Source organism: Palaemon carinicauda, chromosome 29, assembly GCF_036898095.1.
Source record: "Palaemon carinicauda isolate YSFRI2023 chromosome 29, ASM3689809v2, whole genome shotgun sequence".
Lineage (NCBI taxonomy): Eukaryota > Metazoa > Arthropoda > Malacostraca > Decapoda > Palaemonidae > Palaemon > Palaemon carinicauda.
The window spans coordinates 86,593,004-86,615,057 of NC_090753.1; the positions used below are offsets into that span (position 1 = coordinate 86,593,004).

General features: G+C 44.3%; 1 protein-coding gene across 2 annotated transcripts in view; it reads left to right on the top strand.

Annotated features, from left to right (window-relative positions):
- LOC137622311 (exocyst complex component 4-like) overlaps nt 1-22,054 on the top strand; it is an 84,960-nt gene that overhangs the window by 21,093 nt on the left and 41,813 nt on the right. For both annotated transcript variants that reach the window (XM_068352878.1, XM_068352879.1), the window contains exons 4-11: nt 4,569-4,734; nt 5,155-5,366; nt 6,637-6,766; nt 8,358-8,525; nt 15,362-15,499; nt 15,753-15,880; nt 17,543-17,670; nt 18,234-18,393. In XM_068352878.1, the coding sequence (XP_068208979.1) occupies nt 4,569-4,734; nt 5,155-5,366; nt 6,637-6,766; nt 8,358-8,525; nt 15,362-15,499; nt 15,753-15,880; nt 17,543-17,670; nt 18,234-18,393 (1,230 nt within the window). The remainder of the gene's footprint in view (nt 1-4,568; nt 4,735-5,154; nt 5,367-6,636; nt 6,767-8,357; nt 8,526-15,361; nt 15,500-15,752; nt 15,881-17,542; nt 17,671-18,233; nt 18,394-22,054) is intronic.

Sequence of the window (22,054 nt, forward strand, 5' to 3'; positions counted from 1 at the left end):
TAAAGGCGATTTTATATCATGTGTTTCCTAAACACCTAAAAAGCACGATAAAAAATGGCAACCAATGTTTTGTTTACGTTCATCTCTGATCATAATGAAGAAAAACTCATTTAGTGTACACATATATGTACGTATGGTTAGTTTTTGCATCGATTATATTGATTATACAGTACTGTATGTTGATTTTTTTATTACCAATGTTTTAGTTTACGTATTTTTCTTAGGACTTCCAAATGAAATCTTTTTCTTTATGACGCCGCCTGAAACGACGGCGTGTACGCTCAGTAAACAACCACGCTCAGAACAAACAAGGCATTTAACACGCATGATGATAGTGATAAATAATGATACAGTACATACAGTATTTACAGTACAAAGCATTTACAAAATATGTTACCTTACAAATATAAATTATACAGTACTTGTACGTAGCAAAGCAGGAAAACAATTTGAGAGAGAGAGAGAGAGAGAGAGAGAGAGAGAGAGAGAGAGAGAGAGAGAGAGAGAGAGAGAGAGAGATTGTTTTACGTACGTAAATGTAAATTTTAAACAAAAAAAATATGATAGGTTACAACATGTAGACTTTTAAAACCTTCCCTTTAACTTAATGCATACAGTACGTACAGTACTAAACTATAAAACAGGTTAAAGTAAAAAATAAAGATTGTTACTGTACTCACCACGAAAGAAGTTCCAGAAAAACTTGAATGACGATGGCGATGAATTTGCTGCACAGTAGAAATGATGATGATGAAGCTGATGATGTGTTCTACTGTGCAGTCAATGATAGTATTTTACGTCTCTTCAGACGGAGGTGTCTTTTCCTGGGACACCTCTTCAACTTCTTCAATTTCTTCCGAAGGCGTACTAGCAGGAGGAACTGGCTCTTTTTTGCGAGGCTGAAAAAACATTGTGATCGGAAGTTGTTGCCGCTGCTTCTTTTTTCGATCCAAGAGCATCCTGTAGGGAGTCGTGATGTCATCGACCTTGTTGCAGAATTGCATCGCGCGAACCATATCCTCGTCCCACTCTTGCAACATTTCTTTCGCCTCCTTCATATGGTTGCAGAACTTGGCGAGCCGTTCTAATGTTAAGCCCGTTTCTTCTACATTTTCTTGGGTCTCTTCCTGGGTACCCTCACTCTCTTCCTCACTTGCCGATTTCGTCAGGTCTTCGAGATCTGCGTCAGTTAGGGGCTGGGAATGGCAGTCCAACAACTCGTCGACGTCTTCAGTCGTCATGTCGCCAAACCCGTCACCCCCAATTATGGCAGCCAACTGCACAGATTTCCGTATTGCAGAGTGTTGGATTTCCGACGGAGTAAATCCCTTGTCGTCGTAAACAATATCGGGCCACAGCTTCTTCCAGCTCGCATTTACGGTTGCAGGTTTCATCTCTTGAAGTGCCTTTTGAATATTCTGCAGGCACGTGGCTATGGTGTACTGCCGCCAGTACGCCTTCAAGTTGAAGTCTTCATCCTCGTCATCTTGGGCAGCATCCACACACGCAACGAGGTCCGCCAAGGTATTCTTCGTGTAGAGGGCCTTGAACGCCCTGATAACCCCCTGGTCCATTGGTTGAATTAATGACGTGGTGTTGGGTGGCAGGAACTCAACCTGAACGCCCTCACGCGACAGGTCAGTTGCGTGTCCACCAGCGTTATCCATAAGGAGAAGGATCTTGAATGGCAAGCCCTTCTCTAAGAGATATTCATGGACTTGCGGGATGAAACACTGGTGGAACCAGTTGGAGGTCAGCATCTTCGTAATCCATGCCTTTTGATTATGCATCCAGTACACGGGAAGGAGATTCTTATTTTTGTTTTTCAAAGCGCGAGGATTTTTCGACTTATAAATAAGCCCCGGCTTTAACAAAAATCCAGCAGCATTGCCACACATCACGAGGGTAACGCGATCCTTGAATGCCTTAAAGCCAGAGGCTTTGGCTTCCTCTTTGAACAGGAAAGTTCGCGACGGCATTCTCTTCCAAAACAAGCCGGTTTCATCCATATTAAACACTTGTTCCGGCTTGTATCCACCTTCAGCGATAATGTTCTTGAAAGTCTGGTTCACGTAAGTTTCAGCAGCGGCAGTGTCAGCGGAAGCAGACTCCCCATGCAGGGAAACGCTTTTCAGGGCGAAGCGTTTCTGAAACTTCGCGAACCATCCTTTGCTGGCGGAAAAACGTTGTTTCTGACGCTGGGAATCAGTGGAGGTCCCTGGTTGAGGATCATCTACATCATCATCTTCTTCAGCATGGTCGCCATCGTCGTCATGAGGTTCCTTTGCCGCAAAATTCTCATACAAGCTCAAAGCCTTTGTTCGGATGGTGTTCGTATCCAACGCTATGTTCTTCTTCCGACAGTCGGCAATCCACACAGCTAAAGCACCTTCCATGCGTACGATCGTTTTATTACGCGTTGTAACGACTCGCTTCGCTGATCTGCTAAAGGTGATTGCAGCAGTCTTTCTAATGTTCGCCTCGTCCTTCCTGATGTAGCGAACGGTGGATTCGTTGATGCCAAAATGGCGGCCGGCGGCCGCGTAACTTCTACCATCTTTTAACATGTCGAGAAGCGTAACCTTCTCAGCTATCGTCATCATTCTTCGGTGGCGTTTAGGCTCACTACCAGCCTTACTAGAAGCAGAACGCTTGGGAGCCATTGTAACAGAAAGTTCAACAAAAAGTTCAACTTAAAACAGTCGCACACAGCACAGATTCAACTTCACAAACTTAAGAACGTCTACTCAGCAATACGCGGAAAGAGAAAGTGAACGATGCAGTCCCGCGAGAACTCTGATGCTGCGGGTTGGAGATGCGGGCCAAACACCAATCACAGGCTAGATAACAAAACTTGAGTTTTGATTCGTCATCTATCAGCGCTTGAACCAATCACAACCCGTCTTATACAGTACTATGGTGCGTTGGTTACTCATAGAAGATGTCCCGCGCACACTGAACGTACGTAGATTAAGTACAATACCGTAATAATAATAAATAATGATAATAATACTGTACAGTAATAATAATAATAATAATGATTAATAATAATAACAATAATAATTTTATTAACAACAACAACAATAATAATAATAATAACAATAATAATAAAAATTTACGTACGTACGCTATTTTACGCCTCTCTCTCTCTCTCTCTCTCTCTCTCTCTCTCTCGTACGCTTACAGTACTTATTCGAAATGTGATTTTTGCAACAAAGAATATTATTGGATGCAGTACTGTACTACGTACGTATACATACAAAAGATTCATGGAAAAGAAGCACATCCATTACAGTACACACCATTCTAATATGGTATGACTGCATCTGATTTGCGTTTCATGTTCGATTTAATTTTACTACGTACTGAATTATCGTATGATCACATTCTCTTTTCGTGTTTTATTTCTTTCTGTGCTGAATTATATATCATATGTAATGCAATGAACAATCAGTAAGAGCAGATATTACTATAATTACAGTATTAATGGAATTACAGGTAACAAAATATCGTATTTGGTTATCTTCAGATTTCGCGGTATTTTCGAATTTTGCGGAAAATCCGCGATATGTATATATATATGGGTTATGGGAAAACCCCGCGAAGTGGTGAATCCGCGATTGTCGAACCGCGAAGTAGCGAGGGTTCACTGCTTACCCGATGATCATGAATTTAAGGACCCGCCCTTCCTCCCCATAGAGAACCAGTGGACCGAGGAGAAAATTGAGTTCTTGTTGACAAGAAGTACTTGAGTACCTGCTCACAGATGGCGCTGTTGTGTACACCCCCACCTGTATAGCGATCGCTGGCGTATCCCGACCTTAGATTTCTGTCGGGCAACGGAGTTGACAGCTACATGATCATCGGGTAAGTATATTCAAAAATTTATTTTACTAATGAAAATAACATTTTATCCTTACTCTTCTTCCTGAATAATCCCATCACCTTCACTTTATAGATTGCACATGTAAAGTTACTGAGATGTTATAAAATGTTTTCCTTTCATGTTTCTCATATTTGAGAGTATTTTTATTTATTAAGTATAGTGACTGCCATCTTTGCCATGGCAATTAAAGTATTACTGTTAACAAATGATGTGAGCTTTAATGTTTTCATTATTCAACCAAAGATATGATTCCTAGAGGTGTTAAAGTACTGTACCGTAGTAAATTTTTAGGGTGCTGGAATTTGTCGGATCTTACTTTCCTTTACTTCATTTATCCTTAAAAAGATCAAGTGCTTGACCAGTTTAAATGTAGAACCGTAGGTCAAGTGAGGTTAAGGAAGATTTTGCTTGAATATATCCATGCTATTACCATTGGCTTTTTTGAAGAACTTTGGTACATTTTGTTGGATGTTGTTACAGTTTTAAGTTCTTGGGAAGCTCATAGTTTTTTCGATGTATGTGTTTTACCAAACTAAAAGCCAATTGATATTCAATATAAATCTAAATCATAATTGTTCAAAACATATTGAAAAATGCCAGAAGAGATATTCAATTACTTTCCATTGGTCTATATGGATTACTCTAAACCAATTGTTGTCGTAACATTGTCCCTATTTTCCAGCGATGAAGTACGGGATGTGGGGGAACGTGTGGGGAGTTACATGAACAAAAAGCACTTTCTTCATGCAACGCAGCTTCTTGTAACATCCCTCAACCGTTTGGGCACAGACTTGAAGATGGTGGAGGCCCTAAAAGAGGTTAACTCTGATCTTCATGCCAGAAAAGAGGTAAGCTTTTGCAAAAATCCATCTGAGGATTTTGCAGTATTTTATGTATAGTTTTTAGTACAAAAGATTTGAGAAACTTTTCATGTATTAAACAACTTGAATTAAGAGTTTATATGATTTTAACGAGAGATTTCTTGTTTTAATCTGTTACAATAGAATTCAGTCTTATGACTTGACACCAAAACTTATTCACTATGATTTTTTTTTTGATTTATTGATACAATGAACTGAAAAAGTGTCTTACCTACACCTTTAAAAGTTGTGGAAAATTTTAAACGTTTAGTATTTATTTTATAATAACTCAAACTCAAACCAGTGTTAAAAGATGCTTTAAAAAATGGTCAAGTCCCTTAGATGAAATAAAAAATTATTATTCAGTGTTGATCTTCAATAAGGATACCTTACTTTCTACTACCTTAGAAACTTCATGAAAATTTGATAGAAGAGTTGCACAGGCACCTCTACCAACGATGGACGAAAGAAGTGCTGGCCCTGAGGCGCCAGGGATCCGGTAGGGACTCGGCAAACACGCTCACTCGTGTGGGGTCCGACCGCACCAGCTTGGGGACCAGCAAAGCTGACAAAGCTCGTAAAAATCTGCAGGAGATGATGAGCACACCTAACAAGTTAAAGTTAGTTGGAGATGGACATTTTCTAGTTATTATTGGTTATTTTTCTCTGTGTATCTCATCTTCTCTATACATTTCCTCAACATACAAACTTAATATGTTCCAAGAACCTGTTTGTAAGTCGAAATTTGATAAATTCTGGCCTAGGGTAGGCCTAACATGAATCTCATGCCTATGACTTCCAGCTACAAAAGTCAACAAATAGTCGGGTTTCATATGAAATAGATATCAGGTTATTCTGAATATAATTTTGCTTACTTTATCAAATGATATAATATTGCTTTATTACAAATTTCCTTATCTTTGTTATTTTCATTTGTATTTGTGATGGTATCTCTGAATTTTATAACATGAGGACCTGATGTATTTTCAAGCCGCTTTGTTTCTGTTTTCTACATCATCCATATATTAATGAATGTTCTCAAGTATTTATCTAGTATCTATTCATTTTCAGTATATAGAATTTTTTTCTTATACAGTATATGTACAAAATTTGAATTTATGAAATTATCTCTCTAGCATTTACAATTTTATGGTCATCTCTCTTCATTTGTCTTCATCATCATCTTCTTTGTCTGCATCTTTTCCCACTTTTATGTGGGGTCGATGTTTCTGGCCAGCGTTCTCCATCTACCTCTGTCCCACATTTCATCACCGGTTAATCCCTTTGATCGAAGGTCATCCTTGATACAGTCCATCCACCTTCGCTTTATCTCACAATTTCCACTGGCCATATTGGTTTTGGCTAATTTTACATTAATGTAATCCTGCTTGTGTTGATATGCAATTTAATTTTCATTAATTACTTTTAGTCTTGATTAATTATATTCATTTATCAGGAATAACTTACTGTAATGATTATTGGGCCTATTATGGTGCAATCCTACTTTCCTTAAGTTTATAGAACATTTTTTTTCCTTATTGGAGAGCAGTTTTAACCTTAAAATAATTACCCCAAGTCTATAGAGTAATTTCCTTTCTTACCGAAGACCAGTGTTAACCTTTTGATATAAAATATGCAAAACTTGTCTGATACCTTATACCTTTCAATGTTAAAAACACATTACCTTTGATTCTTCATTGTCAGCATCGATTTTGTGTCTTTAAATGCTTTGATACCTTTAGAAATTTTTGTTTTGATTGTATATTTTCCTTAGTGGATTAAAAAACTTTTATAAAGGTATAGATGTCAAAACTAAGCTTTACCCTCAGCTCCTAAGTAGGAGTATGCATACATAATTTGTATGATGCATAGTATTTGTTCTTTGTACAGAGGCCTTGAACAGGGAAAGAGCATTGAGGAAGACGTCAGTGGAACAGATCCAGAAGCAAACCCTCAACATTTCATGGCCATCTTAGTTGAGTGCCTGGCTCTTCTTGGAAAATTACCTGAAGCTGTTGAGGTAGGTTCCTGGTGACATATCCTTCTCAGCACCATTTGTCTCTACCTTTAGCAATTATTATTACTATGATATTGTAGAGTAGCTCAATTTGATTCCAATTTCTATATGATGGACTCGCCAAAATATTGTTCGGTAATGGAGTAATTAATTGTTTGAGGTGAAACACCTGTAGGTAGTAGGTTGGCTAGGGTACCAGCCACCCATTGAGATACTACCGCTATTATTATTATTATTATTATTTGCTAAGCTACAACCCTAGCTGGAAAAGCAAAATGCTATAAGCCCAGGGGCCCCAACAGTAAGGAAAGGAAAGAAGGAAAAATAAAATATTTTAAGAAGAGTAACATTAAAATAAATATTTCCTATATAAACTATGAAAACTTTAACAAAACAAGAGGAAGAGAAATTAAATAGAATAGTGTGCCTGATTGTACCCTCAAGCAAGAGAACTCTAACCCAAGACAGTGGAAGACCATGGTACAGAGGCTATGGCACTACCCAAGACTAGAGAACAATGGTTTGATTTTGGAGTGTCCTTCTCCTAGAAGAGCTGCTTACCATAGCTAAAGAGTCTCTTCTACCCTTACTAAGAGGAAAGTAGCCACAGAACAAATACAGTGCAGTAGTTAACCCCTTGAGCGAAGAAGAATTGTTTAGTAACCTCAGTGTTGTCAGGTGTGTGAGGACAGAGGAGAATCTGTTAAGAATAGGCCAGACTATTCGGCGTATGTGTAGGCAAAGAGAAAGAACCGTAACCAAAGAGAAGGATCCAACGTAGTACTGTCTGGCCAGTCAAAGGACCCCATAACTCTCTGGCGGTAGTATTTCAACGGGCGGCTGGTGCCTTGGCCAACCTACTACCTACAGGTGTTTCACCTCAAACAATTAATTACTCCATTACCGAACAATATTTTGGCGAGTCCATCATATAGAAATTGGAATAAAATTGAGCTACGCTAGAGAGTTATTAGGTCTTTTGACTGGCCAGATAGTACAGTACTGCATTGAACCCCCCTCTCTGGTTATGGTAAATTTTTCCTTTGCCCACACATAGGCAGAATGGTCTGGCCTGTTCTTTACACATTCTCCTGTGTCCTCATACACTTGACAGCACGGAGATTACCAAATAATTTCTTTACTAGAATATTAAACTTAGTAATGGTCAACTATTTATTGATTGTTTTTCCCATCCTTGAAGACATTTTTGAGAGGAGATACTAATACGTTTCTTGCAAGACGTAGTATAGGTTGTACCAAAGGTTATGTTTCAGCATCCTTTCACTCATGCGTTGATCTATACCTATTTTGATGTTGCATTTGGCGTCTTCACTCTTAGCATTGTAATTTTCTTAAGTATGTAGTACCTTGTTCCAATTTCTGCTCATCATTTGAAAGTAAAATCCTTTGACCATCATTATAAGAATCTAAAGTGTTGGTGTTCTAATTAAACCAATTAATTCTATGGTAATTACGAAATAGATTAGATTGTAATTATGCTACTCAATTATTTTACATTCCAGAACTGTTTTAATAAAGTACTAAGTAAAACAAAGAAATTGATTGGAATTTCAAATTAAATATTTCTTTGCAGACAATCAAACGTCGAATGCAGAAAGAGCTAAGTGTGATCATTCATCGCACGACGCAGCAAATTATTGACTATCATCCGTCGGCTCCTCCAGATGACCCTCCTAGTACAGGGTTAGGGTATCTAAGGGCTGACTCAAGAGAAGCCAAGTTATTGCAAGAACTTTTACAGGTGAGAGAATAAACTAGAAATTTTTTTTGGGAATTGTTTTTGTTAGTTTTTTCATGCTTATTAAATTGGGAGAGCAAGTGAGCTCTAAACTTAAAACAGAATTACTTGAAACAAGGCATGTATGATAATTGCTGAGTACAGGAGCACTTATTTTCAGTCTGTTTTCTATCAAGGTAGTGTCGGGGATTTACCGATGCAGCACACAAAACGTCAACTTCGAAAATATTTTTTTTGTGATGAGCAGTCTGATATGAAAATAGATTAGATAAGTAATTAATCTTTGGTAGCTTTTCCCTCATGTTGGTTTTAGTAGAAGTTTTGAGTAAATAATGTCTGTGAATTATATTACTGGAGTTTAGCATTAAAACAGAATATAATTCCTTAAATCCAAAAGTTTTTAGTTGAATGGTTAATCCTACTTTGTTCCAACACAAAATACTTACCGAGAACTACTTTCTTTTGGAGTCACTTGTGATCTTGCTTTCTCGACCAAGGTTTTTCGCGCCGTTACCCCCCTACTCCGTTCTCTACATAGGCCTACCCCCGCCGCCAAGGAATGCGCCCCGAGGGCAGGATTAGGGCAGGTGACTGCTTCTCTGGGTCATTCTCCTCATTAAGTTCCTTGGTCGTGAGGTGTTCACACCTCACTCTCGTCTCTCTCGATCCTTTGTGCGCGTTTAGTGTTCCACGTGTTCCCAGCGTGGGGACTTGTGTTTTTTCGCAGTGTGCTTTCCCAAGTGTTCCTGTGCGTTCACTTTTCAACCGTGTGCTTACCCGGTGTTTAATTCATTTCCTTAAGTGCTTGTGTCGTGCGTTGTGTGCGTTATGGAACAGTATTCCTTGATTTCCTTCAAGGAATTAATAGCTGAAGGGAACAATTTTACAATAAATCATTCTTCCTCCCCTTATCCTCGGTGTTAGCCGTGTAGGGGCAGCTTATGTTCCCCTTCAACCACGTGTCAGGACTACTAGTCCTGGAACGTAGTGCAGTGAGTGCACTTCGGCATCAAGAGGAAGAATACATCCAAGAGGCTCATAGGAAGACGAGCCTCTCCTCGCCACTTAATTCCCGATGCCTCGTCGAATAGAGATTCTTATACAGCCATCTTCCCCTACCCAGGGTAGGGGACGAGGAAAGTCAGTTGCGGGGAAGTGCCCATTGCTCTTCCCCAGGAGTTTGAGTGGGTGCGGTATAGCACCAAGAAGAAGTAGGCGACGAAGGGTTCGCCTAAGAAGACTAGCGCCGGGCGTCTCGCCTGACAGAGCTTCCCTACCACCCCCTCCTACCCAGAGTAGGAGACGAGGTTGGTTTATTGTGGAGAAGATAACTCTTAAGAAATAGTTCGAGGTAAGTACTACTTTCGAGAGTGTGTGGGGAGACGGAGTCCTGGTGCAAGCAGGCCACGTCTCCTCTGATGACCCCATGTGGGGGAAAAATGTCCCTAATTCTTCTCCAGTCTCTTAGCGTATTTTTCAGTCTCTTCTGCAGCCGAGGGCCTCGCCGAGAAGGAGCCTCCCAGGTCTGTATTGCAGCGTTCCCCGGACCGGCAACCCAGGGTTTTTTCTCACCACGAAGGCCATCCTCCAGACGCAGATATAACCCTCGCAGGGAGAAATGCGAGAAGGCCTCTTCAGGCAGGCGTAAGACCGCGAAGCTTCCGGTTCACCCCGCCAACGGGTGTAACCGGGCTTCTTTACGGGCAGCCTGGCCGAATCAGCACAGCTGGTTCGGCCCTCGGACTTAAAAGGAACGGTTCCCTCCGTCGGGTCAGCCCACGGGGATCCGCGTCCGCGTCCCCCAGAGAGAATACACGAACAGTAGTCCTCGACGGTACGGCGATGCCGGTTCTGACCCCCGAACCTGGTGCGGAGCTCCCCGCCGGGGAAGACCGGTACCACCGCAAGGGAGTGCCTGGTATTCCAGAACCGAAGCGCCAGGGGAGTGCCCGGTGACCCGGCTCCTCGAGATCAAGCCGTAGGAAGGACTCTACAGGTAAGCGTAAGTCCCCGAAGCCTCCGGTTAACCCCGCCCAGCGGGGGGAAACGCGCTTCTTGTCGGGCGGCCTGGCCGAACCAGCCCAGCTGGTGCGGCCTTCGGGTCAGAAGGAACGGTTCCCGCTGTCGGGTCAGCGCACGGGAACCGCATCCTCGGCACCCAGAGCCCTTGGGCGGACGAGAGTCCCCGCTGAACCAGCGTTGACTGCGTTAACCCAGGCCCCTGGTGCGGACGTCCCCGCAGATGAAATCCAGTACCTTGGCAGGACGGCGCCCCTGGCCCCAAAGAGCTAGACGTCCAGTCGGCGTGCCCGGTAACCCAGCTCCCCGGCCCCAAGCCGAGACCTCGGCTGACGGAGAGGAGGGCTCCCTGACAGAGGACTCCGTCTATAGGAGAGTGGTTAGCCTTTTCAGAAGGCACCACAAATACCGGAACCTGCGACTACGGATGAAGTTTCCTGGAAGTCAAGCCTTTTGAGGATCATGCAGACTCCCTCCCAACCTAAGACGTCCCTAGCACTTCCTCTAACCCGAGATCTAGTCCTAGAGCAGGAGTATGTCGGCAAGGTAGTGGCCAGCAATGCCGAGGCCCCCCAACCTTTAAGGTGGAGTCAGCAGTAGACATCCTTAGTCAAGGCGTTTCAGACGGTAGAGCCTCTTCGGCCCCAGTCTGGTTCTCGCCAGCAGAAGCCTCCATGATGGAGAAAATGTCGAGGGACTTAGTAAACGTCTCCTCTTGGCTGGACTGGTGGGCTTCCACTTTGGAAGGTGTACAAGCCTCCTTTGACCCCGAGGACCCTGTCCAGCAAGGCCTACGGAGGGACCTCATTACCTCCGGGGGTAAAACCCTTAGGTTATTGACATATCAGTCTCTCGCACTAACAGCCAACTGGGTGCTCTGGAAGCGAGACACTGTTCTGGCGAAGGTGTCTTGAAAGGTACCAGACAGGGAGACACGAGCCATTCGCAGCTTTCCCCTGTGGGGAGAGTCTGTTTCCTCGGAAGGAACTAGAAGCCATAATGGAGAAGGTCTTGAAAAAGAAGGAGGCTAACGTCCCCAGACCTACGACTCCTAGGAGACCGCCCTATAAGAGGTCTGTCTCAGATAGTGCCGCGACACCCCAGGCCTCTACCAGCACTACGAGGAGAGAAGCCCCCCTCTTCCTCCTGGTCCGCAACGCCTCAGCCCCCCCGCAGGGGAGCTCCAGCGCCCTCAAGCTCCTTCAGGTCGGGTTACTCCACCTGTAGGAGAGGCAGATCAGGCCGCCCCTCTAGAAGAAGATAAGAGTGGGAGGCCCCCTATCCCCGCCCAACCCTCGGGTTGGAGGATGCCTCAGACGTCATTGGCAAGCATGGAAGGCCCAAGGAGCAGAACCTTGGACAGTGTCCGTACTAAAGGAGGGCTACAGACTTCCGTTCCTAACGGAACCACCCCCGCTTTTTCCGGCCAACCGGATAGAATGGCTAGATCCCAAATACCCGTTAAAGAGGACCGCCCTTCAAGAGGAGGTGTCGTCCATGCTAGAGAAGGGGGCCATGGAAGAAGTTCTTCTCCCAGGGCCAGGTTTCTACAGTCGCCTGTTCCTGGTGGAGAAAGCGACCGGGGGGTGGAGACCGGTTATAGATCTGTCAGCTCTCAACAGGTTCGTCAAGAAGACGGACTTCAAAATGGACACTCAGAATTCAGTCCTGCTGTCCTTGAGGGAGAAAGATTATATGATGACCATCGACCCCAAGGACGCATACTTCCAGATTCCGGTCCACACCTCGGGTCGGAAGTTCCTCCGGGTGAAATAGGGTTCCCAGATCCTGCAATTCAGTACCCTTTTCTTTGGTCTGTCAACAGCGCCCCAAGTGTTCACGAGAGTCTCCACGGCTGTCGCAGTGGGGGCTCACGAACGAGGCATCCGCCTTATCAGATACCTGGACGACTGGTGGCTTCTTTCCGCCTCAATGGTCCTCTTGGAGGAACAAGGGAGAAGTCTCCTCCAGTTTTGCAAGGATCTGGGGAGCGTAATCAACCCGAAGTAGTCAAATCTATCCCCATCCACCGGGATGAACTACTTGGGAATGACATTAGACATCATTCGGGGAAAATTTTCCCTTCGGAGGATAAGATAAGAAACCTCAGGCACATTAGTCAGCTGTTCCTGTCAGAACACCCCAGGAGGGCGAAAGACTGGCAGAGGCTGATAGGTCACCTGGTCTCATTGGAGAACCTAGTTCCCCAAGGGAGGGTAAGGCTCAGATCCATCCAATGGAATCTCAGGAACCTCTGGTGACAGACGGATTCACAGTAAGTGCTAATCCCAGTACTTCCAAACACGAGACCCTCCCTAGAATGGTGGCATTGCCAGTCGAACTCACTCAAGGGGACGATCTTCGGGACCGGCCCTCCCGAGTTACTATTGTTCACAGACGCCTCCAACCAGGGATGGGGAGCCCTTCTCCTCGACGAAACGGCACGAGAGACCTGGTTGGAAGGGGAGAGGCAACTCCACATCAATGTCCTGGAGTTGGAAGCAGTCCAGAAGGCGTGCCTACACTTTGCAAGTCTGCTAAAGGGGAACACCGTGGCGTGGATGTGCGACAACGCCACGGTAGTGGCATACATAAAGAAGCAGGGTACTTGTAATCGAAGGAGTTGTGCGATCTCACCATAGAGAGTCTAGATTGAGCGGAAGAAAATCAAGTGGTGATGTTAGCAAGGTTCATTCCCGGGAAGAAAAACGTTCTGGCCGACGGCCTCAGCAGAATGGGCCACATAGTAGGGACAGAATGGTCCCTTCTCCCAGGAATAGCCAAGCTCATCATTCAACGCTGGGGTTCCCCGGTGGTTGACCTCTTTGCAACAACCTCAACGCCCAACTCCCAGTCTATTGCTCCCCTGTACCAGACCCGAAAGCAGCCTTAGAAGACTCTTTTCAGCACAAGTGGGACAATCTGGATGTGTACGCCTTTCCCCCTTTTCACGTTGATAAGACAAGTGCTCAACAGAGTAAAGACGGCCCGAAACCTAAAGATGACTTTGGTAGCGCCCTGGTGGCCGGAGAGAGAGAGTGGTTCGCGGATCTAAAAGACCTATCGAGTCAACCGCCGTGGCCGCTGTCCGCCAGGTCAGACCTTCTGCACCTGCCTCACTTTCTCAAGCTCCACGACAGCCCACTCTCCCTACGTCTTCACGACTGAAGACTAAAGAGCGGCTCCTGAAGAAAGAAGGCTATTCTTCCTCCACGGCTAAGAGAATGTCTCTATTCCTGAGAAAGTCGTCAGCCGCGGTCTACCAGACAAAATGGACCTCCGTCACGAAGTGGTGGTCTGAGAGGCACATTAGACCTCTTAAGGCCTCTGTCCCAGACATAGCAGATTTTCTAGTGTTTCTCAGGGACAAAGCAGGGATGTCAATCCCAGCCATAAAAGGGGTTCGGGCTGCCTTAGGCCAAGTCTTCCTCCTGAAGGGCATCGACCTGGGGGCCTCGAGACGCATAGCGATGCTTGTCAAAAGCTTCGAGCAGTCTTGCCCCCCTCAGGCGGGAAAGGTGCCCCAGTGGGACTTAGGCAAGGTCCGGAAGATGATGTGTCGTTCCCCCTTTGAACCCTTGAAGGATATCGTGGACAAATATCTCACCCTCAAGGCCGTCTTCTTGCTGGCCTTGGCGTCCGCTAAGAGAGTGGGAGAGATCCATGGTTTGTCATTCGACGTCTCTCACTCCGACCAGGTATCAAAAACCTCTTCGTTTCCACAGGTGTTAATAGGAAGCAAGTTTCCAAGAACACCATTTCCTTCTGGCTGAGACAAGTCATCGCTAGAACCTATGAAGAGGATAAAATGGCAGTGCCAGGCACTCCCCGGCCCCATGACATCAGGGGTCTGAGCACCTCCTTGGCCTTTGAGAGAAACATGGCGGTGGGGCAGATCCTACAGGCAGGCACTTGGTCGCACCAGTCAACCTTTACTGCCCACTACCTCAAGGATTATTCAAGGAAATCCTTGGACGGGTTCTCCATTGGGACAGTCATTGCCGCCCTCCAGGCTGTGTAGCGGTAAGGCCAGAGGCTGTCCCCAACGATGAACACATTCTTCGCGACTACATCCGGAGGGAATCGTCAGAAGAATTTTTTAAGAGGTAAGTCTTAGATAATAGCGTAAGGTTGCGCAGTTACCCTCACTCCCGCACTCTGATAGGCCCCCGCATTCCATAGCCCTCTAGGCCCTACGTGCCGAGTCAAGTGTCAGAATAGCACTCCCGCCTCCTAAAGTATAAGTCTCCAAAAGAAAGTAGTTCTCGGTAAGTATTTTGTGTTGGAACAAATCAAAAATTTTAAGTAATTTTTATTTTTCCTAACATACCTACCGAGAACTACTTTCGGGTAATGGCCCTCCCTTCCGTCCCCGAGTGCCATCCTTCCATTGCCAAGTTGGGCTATACGACGAACTTAATGAGGAGAATGACCCAGAGAAGCAGTGACCTGCCCTAATCCTGCCCTCGGGGCGCATTCCTTGGCGGCGGGGGTAGGCCTATGTAGAGAACGGAGTAGGGGGGTAACGGCGCGAAAAACCTTGGTCGAGAAAGCGAGATCACAAGTGACTCCAAAAGAAAGTAGTTCTCGGTTAGTATGTTAGGAAAAATAAAAATTTCTTAAAATTTTTGATTTTCCTATATTAATTCAATGGTTTGATTGATTATGTTTACAGGTGTTTGTTCAATGAATTCCTTTTTTATTTATGTACTATACAGTTATTCAGCTTTGTCATAAATTTATTGATAAACAAGAATATTAACCCTGGATTGAAACTTCTATTTTCAAGGTATCAGTAATTTTTGTATCTTTACCTGCAGGTATTGTTTGAACAGTTCCGTTTGGTTGTCGCAGCTCATCAGTCCGTTTTAGGAAGCATGCGTGTTTCTTCCGACAAACATGGAATCGAGCTGCATCTATATACCATGCCGGATGTTTGGTCCAAAGTTCAGGCAGCTGTACGTTTTGTTGTTTTTTATTGTTGAAGGTTTAATAGATGCATGTCTCTATTTCAGAATTACATGTACTCCTTTGAACAATAATTGATGAAGAATATAAATATTCTATTACATAAAGCCCTCATTGCAGTACCATTAATTCCAGTAGGTTTCTTTGTGGGACAAAAAAAAAAAAAAAAAATTCTTGAATGAAATCTGCTTTTGTTAATTCAGATTTGCTTCGAAGTACTGAAATCTCTGTTGCTTTTTCCAGATCCAGGTAATGTTAAGTGAATATTTGGATCTGAGCCAACTGGGCACAAATCAGCAGCAGGCGCCCGCTGCATTTACCGAAGCAGCCACTGACATATCTTCCTTCTTCTCAAAAAAACGTACGACGAGGTAAGGGACAGTTTCGAATGTTAGTTGTTGTTGCCATTAATATGATAGATTACAGTGAACCCTCGTTTATCGCGGTAGATAGGTTCCAGACCCGGCCGCGATAGGTGAAAATCCGCGAAGTAGTGACACCATATTTACCTATTTATTTAACATGTATATTCAGACTTTTTAAAACCTTCCCTTGTACGTAGTACTGTTAACAAACTACCCTTTAATGTACAGAACACTTAATGCATGTACTACAGTACCCTAAACTAAAACAGGCACAAATATTAAAGGCGATTTTATATCATGCTTTTCCTAAACACGCCAAAAAGCACGATAAAAAATGGCAACCAATGTTTTGTTTACGTTTCTCTGATCATAATGAAGAAACAAACGCATTTACTGTACACATCTGTGTATAGGTTAGTTTTTGCATCGATTATATTGATTATTCAGTACAGTATGTTGATTTTGTTATTACCAATATGTATATATATATGGGTTATGAAAAAAATCCGCGAAGTGGTGAATCCGCGATGGTCGAACCGCGAAGTAGCGAGGGTTCACTGTACTGTAGTTGAACAAGGCCATCAAGCCACATATGTTGACTTTCATAGGGCTTGCTCGTGTTGTTTGTTCTGAAATGAAAATTAAAAAGTAAATAGCATTAAAATTGAAGCTTAAAAAGTTAAATAAGAGGAGAAGGTAAGGAATTAATGAAAAGAAAAGGACAGAAAGTAGCGTAGTTTGGACCAAGGGATACTTATAGAGTAATTTAGTACCATTTACAGAGTGTCCTGCAAGGCATACAGTACTGTAATAGTTACCCTTGCACAAGGATTGGGATTCCTTATAGATGCAGTATTCCTAACATCATACTTTGGTTGATACCTAAGTCTCTCAATTACAGCATTCTGATGCTTCTCTTTTATCCTAAAGCTCCCAGTTTCTTTGCCTGTGTAATGGTTTAGTGTCTGTTACTCATCTGTTTGGAGATTATAATTAACAATAAATCCTTCTAAAAGCAGTAACAACGTCAAAATAGATATGTCATATATAAACTATTAACAACGTCAAAAACAGATATGTCATATATAAACTATAAAAAGACTCATGTCAACTCATTGGCCAAGTTAAATGATCGCTTAGAAAATAATACTGTTTATTACAATACAGTTCAGTCAGACCTCCTTATCCACGGATTCGGCAACCGCGGATTCACTTATACTAGATACAATTGAAACTTTGTTACCAATTTAGAAAAGTTATACACCAATAATCACTTCTATGTTACCATGATAAAATAAGTTGGTAAAGAAATTCAAAAGTTAAGAAAAAAAGGAAGTGACAAACTTCTAGAGACTAGATTCACTATCCTTTCTCCTAGAAGCATTGCATTGCAATTAAAATTTACAGTACAGTACCTATATATTTAATCATAAAGGTTTGAAATGCATTATTGAAATTTCAATCTAAGATTTAATTTACAGTATTGTTCTTTTCATGGCATATTTCATATTAATTTAATTTTACTGATAATTATTCTTTATTTCTTGATTATTTTTTTTCTTAATTTAGAAACCATTTGAAAGAATTTTATGCTTGGAAAATTCTACATTGGAATTTTTCTTAGCATTTTTATTCTTTTTTTTAATCTTCAATTTGCATTATTTTCAGATCTAAAAACTATTCCCTATTCAAGTTTGAGGCATCGTACCATGCAATGACCATGAACTCGTATCTCATGGAGCAGGCTGCAGAGCAGGGTATTGACGATTTTGGCACTCCGAGTATTTCAGTTACAGGTAAACCTAATAATCCTGCTTTCTTTGTGTGTCTTTAAGCCCCTTCCTTTCCTTCCTTTTTTTTTTTTACTGTAGTGTACTAAGTGAAAAAAAAAAAAAAGTTGATTGGAATTTCAAAAGAAATGCTGCTTCCTCCGATGCCTTAGATGACCGCGGAGGTAGCAGCAGTAGGGGATTCAGCATTATGAAGCTTCATCTGTGGTGGATAATGTGGGAGGGTGGGCTGTGGCACCCTAGCAGTACCAGCTGAACTCAGTTGAGTCCCTTGTTAGGCTGGGAGGAACGTAGAGAGTAGAGGTCCCCTTTTTTGTTTTGTTTCATTTGTTGATGTCGGCTACCCCCCAAAATTGGGAGAAGTGCCTTGGTATATATGTATGTATGTATGTACTGTATTTTTCAAGTATCATTAGGAAAAGTACAAATTATCTACAAATTTGTCATGTTACCACAAAAGTATATAGCATTAAAACAACAATTAACATTTAAAAAAGATACTATACTTATTGTCATTATGAAAGAGAAAATATTCAGTATAACAGATATGTTTGTATATTTCATTTCAGACGGCAATACAAGCAGTACAGGTGGCAGTGGCAGCAAATCCAGAAGTTTGACGGAAAAGGCCCTCGTTTGTCCTTCGTCGCCTCACAACATCACAGCCGTCTTCAACCCCCTTCAGTCCTTCATTCGGGAGATTGAAGAAGCTCTTGGATGTTCTCCAGGGTCAGTTTGTACCTATTTGCCTTTCTTTCTTCATCTTTTGTGCTACTTAGACTGTATATATTAATCTACTGAAAAAGAAATGGTTGACAAGTTGCCGAGAATGCCAAGTTTCTGGGGACAGTTGACCATAGATCATTGTTGATGAGACTCGTGAGATAGAGAAGAGTCATGTTGGAATGCATGAGTTTAACAGCTACTATAAACAATATTACTCAGTGGAGATGAGTAGTAGGAAATAATACTTTGGATGAAAGATTAGGTTAGATTGATGACACAATAATTGATCAGAATTGTAAACCCTGATATAACCTAACAGTCTGAATGTAAGGTAGATTTTATTTGTTGATTATATGCAGTGTGTATGCCCCTGTCATTTTGCATACTTATTTTTCTCACAGAGTGCCTCTTGTTGCATGCTGTAGGTGGTACGGAAGGTTTTTAGTATTCTTTTAATCTCAGTGATGTCCTAACTATTTCATTTTAATCTCAGTGATGTCCTAGCTATTTTTCTTTTAATCTCAGTGATGTCCTAATTTATTTTTCTTTTAATCTCAGTGATGTCCTAACTTCTTCCTTTTAATCTCAGTGATGTAACTATTTCCTTTTAATCTCAATGATGTCCTAACTATTTTTCTTTTAATCTCAGTGATGTCCTAATTTATTTTTCTTTTAATCTCATTGATGTCCTAACTTCTTCCTTTTAATCCTAGTGATGTAACTATTTCCTTTTAATCTCAATGATGTCCTAACTATTTCCTTTGAATTTCAATGATGTCCTATTTCCTGTTATTATCTCTGTTGTCCTATTTCCTGTTAATCCCTTTGATGTCTTCCTAGCTATTTCCTGTTAGTCTATTTGATGTGTTCTTAACCAGTACAGGTGTGTTAAGCTTTACCTTGCTCCAATTTTTACCTTGTGTTGATGAATGGGTGCACAGGGTGTTGCGTAAATGTCTAGAAATTTAACTCGAAGGTCTTGTTAACCCTTTTACCCCCAGGCTAGTTGGAAATTTCCAACCCTTAACCCCCAGGGTTTATTTCTTTTCAAGAACATTTTGCAGTATATTTTTTTTAAATTGCTCTAACAGCCTCAATTTTCATCATAGAGAGGTCAGGTTGGTCTCATTCTCTTGGAAAATGCCTGAAGTTTCTCAAAAAATTATCAAAAATATGCAAAAAAAAATGTAAATAGCAGTTTGTTCCGTAACCGAAATACAAACCACGCTATTTACAAAGGGTATTACTTTTAGCGCAGCTGAAATGACGAGCCAATAGTTTTTAACGAGGGTTAATTACCCCCGCCCTAGTTAGCGGGGGGTGGGGAAGGGTAGCTTGCTACCCCTCCCCCCTCCACACACCGGTGACTTGCTTCACTTCACTTTTGGCTCGGCGGTGATCAGACGTGTCTGTTCATCGCCTTCGTGCCAGCCTTTAATTTTCTTCTTTTTCTTTTCAGCTTGTGTGATTGGTTGGAAGTTGACCTTCAGTTATTTTTCTTTTATTTAATATGCGTACATGCCCTGGAGTTGCCGGCCGTCCTTGTGGGACTTTCATGTCGGACGTGATTACGGATCCTCACACCCTCTGCCCTCAATGTCGGGGCCGACGGTGCGACCAGGATAACATGTGCCGTGAGTGCAGGGAGTGGTCTGCCTCCCAGTGGGAGAGGTTTGGCCGTCGGCGTAAGAAGAAGTCCAAGAGAGACCGTTCTCCTCCGGGGTTAGCCTTGAAGGAGGAAGGTTCTCGGGACTCTTCTTCCGCCGCCCAAACCTCCTCCGAAGCTTCCCCTCGTCCGCCTCCTAAGGAGAGTCGTCCGAGTGGGAGCGCAGGCCCTTGTTCTGTTTCCCTACCTTCGGTGGGGGGAGAGGGCGTCGCCTCCCATAGCGAGGCGGTTCCCCCTCCTCCTCCGGGGGAGGTTATTGATAATAATGCCTTATCCAGTGATGATCTTTTACAGATTTGGTCGTCCCTGGGGCTTAAGGGCTTGCCCTCCAGGGTCGCTCTTATTGACCTTGTCTCGTTGGGGGCCGCTGTTAAACAGTCGCCGGTGGTAGCGGAGGTAGACCCTCTGTCTATTGTCGACGTCGTGGTGACAGAGGCCTCCGACGTGGCTGGGCCTTCCGACGCAGGTGCTGTTGCTGGTGATGGTGCTCTAGGCTCTCCTCCTCCTTCCGTGCATCCTTCGAAGGGGGAAGTGAGTCCTTCGGTCTCGACTGCTGCCCAGCTTCCTTCTGAGGGAAGTGTTTTGACAGAGACTCCCCTTCGGAGGACCGATGGTCCCGACGATCTCCCCCGAGGCCGCCTCCGCCGTAAGGCTCACTGCCCTCTACGCCACAAGGGCCTCCCTTCCCCTTACAGGGGGACTAAGAGGCGCCTTTTTGGGTCTTCGTCCTCCGGGGGGGACTCTCCTAGTCAGCCTCAACCGACTGCTCCGCCCTCCTTGAACCTCTCTGCAGACCGCTCACCATCTCCTGCCGGATCTTCGCCTTCTGGAGAACTCGTCACCCGACGGGCAACGGTCCCTTCGGGGCTAAGGGATTCTTCCCTTACGCGAGCAGGGCTAGCGCACAAGCGCTCTCCTGCTCGCCAGCGATCTCCTGCTCGCCAGCGATCTCCTGCTCGCCAGCGATCTCCTGCTCGCCAGCGATCTCCTGCTCGTCAACGATCTCCTGCTCGCCAAGACTCTCCTGCTCGCCGACGCTCACCTGCTCGTCGGCTCTCTCCTGACGTTCGCCTCCCTCGCCAGCGCTCTCCTGCTCGTCAGCTCTCTTCCGAGCGTCAGCGCTCATTTGAGGACCATCGCCCTGCGGTCTCTGACCACCCTTTAGTTCCTGCTGAACTCCCTGCTCACCATCCACCTGGTCCTGTGGCTACGCAACATCGTGCTGCGCGTGTGTCAGAAACACATGTTCGCCAACGCGCCAGCGATCTTCCCGTTCCTGCTCGTGAACGCGCCGCACCATCTGTCCTCTCACAGTACACGCGTCAGCGATCACCAGCTCGCCAGCGATCACCAGCTCGCCAGCGATCACCTACACATTCTGCTCGCCATCGCACGACCCTGCATGATCGCCCGCTTACGCATGCTGCTCCTCATCGCACTACCCTGAACGATCGCCCTCCTGCGGATGCTGATCACCATCGCACCCTTTCACGCGATCATTCACCTGCGCATGCTGCTCGCCATCGCACAACCCTGCACGATCGCCCGCTTACGCATGCTGCTCCTCATCGCACAACCCTGAACGATCGCCCTCCTGCGGATGCTGATCACCATCGCACCCTTTCACGCGATCATTCACCTGCGCATGCTGCTCGCCATCGCACAACCCTGCACGATCGCCCGCTTACGCATGCTGCTCCTCATCGCACAACCCTGAACGATCGCCCTCCTGCGGATGCTGATCACCATCGCACCCTTTCACGCGATCATTCACCTGCGCATGCTGCTCGCCATCGCACAACCCTGCACGATCGCCCGCTTACGCATGCTGCTCCTCATCGCACAACCCTGAACGACCGCCCTCTTGCGGATGCTGATCACCATCGCACCCTATCACGCAATCATTCACCTACACATGCTGCTCGCCATCGCTTACCATCACGCGGTCATTATCGCCAGCGATCTTCTTCACCTACGCGGCAGCACGATCCCTCGCCG